The sequence below is a fragment of the Alligator sinensis genome, unplaced genomic scaffold (assembly GCF_000455745.1).
Source record: "Alligator sinensis unplaced genomic scaffold, ASM45574v1 scaffold1667_1, whole genome shotgun sequence".
In the NCBI taxonomy this organism is placed as follows: Eukaryota; Metazoa; Chordata; order Crocodylia; family Alligatoridae; genus Alligator; species Alligator sinensis.
Genome location: NW_005842504.1, coordinates 951,983 through 956,799, shown reverse-complemented (window position 1 = coordinate 956,799; position 4,817 = coordinate 951,983). Strand labels below are relative to the sequence as shown.

Below are 4,817 nucleotides of genomic sequence, written 5' to 3'. Positions count from 1 at the left end.
TTCCTGTCCCAAATGCTGGGGTAGGGGGCACTTGTCCCACAGCTGAAGGGCCTCGTGGTGCACCCAGAGGTGGCTGCACCTGGTGCCCAGGCAGTAGAGGCCCTGGGATAAACAGCCACCGTGCCCCACCCCAGAGGTAGCTGCATCCCAGCACCCTACGAGAGGTCCTTGGAGAAGCAGCTGCTCCACCCCAGAAGCAGCCGCCATCAAGCAGCCCCCGTGTGGGGGTGATGGGGGCATTGCTTCCTGCTTCTGTGTTGCGCAGAAGGGGCTGGGGGTCATGCTCTCCAGCCCTGATCCCCCTCTCCCTGGCAGTATGCGCCCCAACATCTTTCTGGGCACGCACGAGGGTTCAACGCAGTACAAGAAGTGGTACTACGAGGTCATCGTGGACTACGTGGAGCCCTTCGTCACCTCCCAGGCCACCCACCTGCGGGTGGGCTGGGCCATGACTGAGGGCTACAGCCCCTACCCGGGGGGCGGCGAAGGCTGGGGGGGCAACGGCGTTGGCGACGACCTCTACTCCTTCGGCTTCGATGGCCTCCACCTCTGGTCAGGTAGGGGCTCGGGCGCGGCGGGGGTGCACTCCCGCGTGCTCACGCCGTGGCTGACGCTGGAGGCTTTTGTTTTATCCGGAGAAGTGCAAGAGAAGCCAAAGCAAGTTCCCATGAACTAGACGCTGGTTTATCGGGACGTTATTGGTCCCGCAGCGTGACCCAGAGCAGCTGCGTACAGCACAGGAGTGAGGGCACGGCCCCTGAGTTGGAACTTGCCAGACCTTAAGTACTGGAGGCTGCAAGGGAGAGCGGGACAGGGAGGAAAAACCCTGCTCGCACCCAGTTCAGTCTCCCTTCCAGCCGCCGTGTGACGCAGGAGACTGGGCAGGATGGCTTTAGAGTCTGACCCAGTCCACGGCAGCTCTTACGTAGTACACCGGCATCCTTGTTACTGCACGGCGCCCTCGGACGCCGTCCTCCCAGTTTGAGACAAGTTCCAGACTCCCACGTTTCTACTTCGGCGTGCAGAAGTTTTGTACCGTTCGGGTTCAAATGCCCGTATTCCTGCCTATTTTTCCGAGATAAAGACCTCTTGGCTGGAGCCGGGAAACTGAGTCGTGCCTCATGACCACCTTATTAGCCTGGGGTGCGACCCCTCACCCGTCCATCTCCACTCCCGTGAAACTGTCCCTCGCCATCTGCCTTCTCTCGCGTGCTGATCGTAGCGATTCACGCTGAACTGCTTTGGGGAGCAGGGGATAGAGCGACAACCCCAGCTAGGGGTGAGGGGTGCTCACGGCTCCCCCAACAACGCGCACTTCCCCGCAGGCCGCGTGGCCCGCTCCGTGGCCTCGCCCAGCCAGCACGCGCTGGCGGCAGACGACGTGGTGAGCTGCTGCCTGGACTTGAGCGTGCCCAGCATTTCCTTCCGCATCAACGGCTTCCCCGTGCAAGGCATGTTCGAGAACTTCAACCTCGATGGGCTCTTCTTCCCTGTCGTCAGCTTCTCCGCTGGCATCAAGTGAGTCTGGGGGCACCGGGCAGGACTGGTCTGGGGTCTGCTGGTGATAGAGTGGGCTTCGGCATGCCTCCCTGCGTTTCTCGTCCCAAATGCTCGGGGCGGTGGCACTTCTCCTCATGGCTGTGTCCCGGGGGTGGCTGCACCCTGAGTGCAGGCAAAAGAGGCCCCAGTACAAGCCGCCTCCGTGCCCCAGCCCAGAGGCGGGTGCATTTTGGTTCCAGGGTGCGCGGAGGTACCTAGATGAGCAGCCCCAAGCACCCTCCTGCCTCCTCACCCTTCCCTCCCCCGGCTCCCAGGGTCCGCTTCCTTCTGGGGGGCCGCCACGGCGACTTCAAGTTCCTGCCCCCACCGGGCTACGCGCCCTGCTACGAGGCCCTGCTGCCCCGCGAGCGGATGCGGGTGGAGCCCATCAAGGAGTACAAGTACGACTTGGATGGCGTCCGCAACCTGCTGGGGCCCATCCAGTCCCTGTCCCACACTGCCTTCACCCCCTGCCCCGTCGACACCGTCCAGGTACCCCGGGGAGCCCAGCCCTGCCTGGCCTGCAGGGGCTGGGAGGGATGGGGACCCCCCTCCATGGCTGGGGTGGGGTGGGGAGGGTTCTGGGGGACAGACGCTGCAGCTGCTGGGGTACGGGGGCTTTGAGGGATGGACCCCCCTGCCTGTGTCAAAAGGGAAGGCTTTGAGGGATGCACACCCCCCCAGTTCTACCCTGGGGCGGGGGGAAGGCTTTGGGGGACAGACTGGTTCCCAGTTGCTCTTGCCTGGATGGGGAAGCTTTAGAGGGACAGACCCACTGGGTTTTTTTTGGGGGGTGGGGGGATGCTCGACTCCCTCCCCCTCCCCCCAGGCGTCGGAGTCCAAGGGGGGCCCTCAGGGCACTGGGGGGTGCTGAGCTGTCCCGGGTGGTATTGGAAACAGGGCTGGCTCCTCTGACTCCCCCATGTTGTCCCCCCCCTGCTGCAGATCGTGCTGCCCCCGCACCTGGAGCGGATCCGGGAGAAGCTGGCGGAAAACATCCACGAGCTGTGGGCGCTCACTCGCATCGAGCAGGGCTGGACCTATGGGCCGGTGCGTGCCTGGTGCCCCCCACCCTCACCTCGATCAGGGGGCCAGAGGAGACCCCCCCCCTCCAGTTGACCCCACATACCTGCCAGGGGAGATCCCCTCACAACCTACCCCACATACCCGCCAAGGGAGATCCCCCCCAACCCACCCCACATACCCTCCAGGGGAGATCCCACCCCACAAACCCTGCCAGGGCCTGGGTCCTGCTCTCATCCCCTGCCCAGCACTTGCACTTGCCACTCCAGCTCCCTCCTGAGTGCACACATACGTGTGCGTGTGCAAGTGTACATGTGTAATTTCCCTAGGGGGCTTTCGATTTGGAAGCAAAGACCCCCGCAACCCACCCACAGGCTCCTGCTTTTCAGCTGGATGAGGCCGAGCCCCAGCCCCTTAAAGCTCAGCCTGAGGTTTGACCGACCCGGGTTTGGAGCTGCTTGGCCTTTGCTGGAGCCCCCGGTGCTATCCTGATGGGAGGAGCAGTGAGGGGGAGTGAGGTGTGGGGCGTCAGCGGGGCCCTGACCTCTCCCCCTCCCCGCCTCGCCCCAGGTCCGGGACGATAACAAGCGCCTGCACCCCTGCCTGCTCGACTTTCACAGCCTGCCCGAGCCCGAGAGGAACTACAACCTGCAGATGTCGGGGGAGACGCTGAAGTGAGCGCGGGCAGCCTGGCATGTCAGGGTTAACCTTGCGGGGGGGCTGTGAAGAAGCAGGGGTGGTCTGTACCCCAGGGGCCAGGGTGGAGGCAGGGTTGGGGGGGGCATTAAGTTGCCTGCAGAGAACAAAGAGGCCTCTCCGGTCTGTGGGCTTGAGGGGGGACATCCACAGCGGAGCTGGGGAGGGCTGCAGCCCGGGGCTGGTCTCTGGGTGCGTACCAGTGGCTTTAGCAGGATGCAATTGTGTGCTGTTGGACTTGGGAGAAGTCATTGATTTCTGCCTTGCCCTTGAACCTTTGGCGAGAAACACGTCAGCGAGTCTTTAGCCCGGCGTGCGGGGGGGTGTGCTCAAGTTTCCTCGCTGTCCTCCTTCCCAACAGGACGCTTCTGGCCCTGGGCTGCCACGTGGGGATGGGTGACGAGAAGGCTGAGGAGAACCTCAAGAAGACCAAGCTGCCCAAGACGTAGGTCTCTGGCGGGGGGGCGAGGGAAGGGCTCCATGGTTCCTGGTCACCTATTGCCGGCAGGGCGCAGCAGGATGGGGGGGCAAATACCCCCTCTCATGGCTACTGCAGCCTTGAGTTCAGGCAGCGCTGGCTTTTGGGATGCTGGGACCCAACTGGTGATATTTGTCTGGGGGGGTTTGTCATCTTAGCATCTCCCCTGGGTGCAGGGACTGGAAGCCTCCTGGCTCTCGGTCAATACAAAATGGGTGTGAGGCAGAGATGGGGGCCCCAGGTAAGGGGTGAGCTGCGCCCGATGCTCTCCAACTCCCCTGGCAGGTACATGATGTCCAACGGCTACAAGCCAGCCCCGCTGGACCTCAACCACGTCAAACTGACGCCGGCCCAGAACACGCTGGTGGACAAGCTGGCCGAGAACGGCCACAACGTGTGGGCCAGGGACCGCGTGCAGCAGGGCTGGACCTACAGCATCGTGCAGGTGCCTGGGGGTGTCGGGGAGGCGCTGAGAGCCTGCCGCGGGGAGGGGGGTTGAGCCTGGACTCGGGACCCTTGGGTTTTCCCCCAGCGCTGGGAGCCCAGACTCTGGGGTCCTGTTCCCGTCCCTGTCCCTGGTTTGCCCGTCGTCGTCGTCTCTCTCTAGGGTATTCCCATCACTGCCTCGTGGGCGTAGGGTTGTGGGGGGACAGCAGTTACTGCCCTGGGATCCTCCGCACGGGCGCTGTGAGCTCATCCCAGGGGCTTGTTCTGACCCACGGCTCCTGTCCCGTCCCCCCCCGCACCCGTGCCTGCGGCCGTGGTGCCCCCAGGACATCAAGAACAAGCGCAACCCGCGCCTGGTGCCCTACAACCTGCTGGACGAGCGCACCAAGAAGACCAACCGGGACAGCCTGTGCGAGGCTGTGCGCACCCTCATCGGCTATGGCTACAACATTGAGCCCCCCGATCAGGAGACCTGTGAGCCTGCCAGGAGCGAGGGGAGGGGGAGGGCAGGCCCAAAGCGGGTGGGCAGGGGTGGGAAGAGATGTGGGGTGGTGGTGAGGTCGGGACTGGGGCGAGGAGGCAGGGCTGCGGGTGGAGGTGGGGGGCACGGTGGTCTGGCTGGGGGGGGGCGGGG

General features: G+C 64.3%; 1 protein-coding gene across 1 annotated transcript in view; it reads left to right on the top strand.

Moving 5' to 3' along the window:
* The window catches only part of RYR1 (ryanodine receptor 1), a 45,730-nt gene that overhangs the window by 5,395 nt on the left and 35,518 nt on the right, over window positions 1–4,817 (top strand). Inside the window, 8 exon segments of the mRNA XM_025213073.1 lie at window positions 316–557; window positions 1,326–1,518; window positions 1,815–2,031; window positions 2,485–2,589; window positions 3,133–3,236; window positions 3,620–3,703; window positions 4,022–4,181; window positions 4,510–4,657. Coding sequence (XP_025068858.1) covers window positions 316–557; window positions 1,326–1,518; window positions 1,815–2,031; window positions 2,485–2,589; window positions 3,133–3,236; window positions 3,620–3,703; window positions 4,022–4,181; window positions 4,510–4,657 — 1,253 coding nt within the window.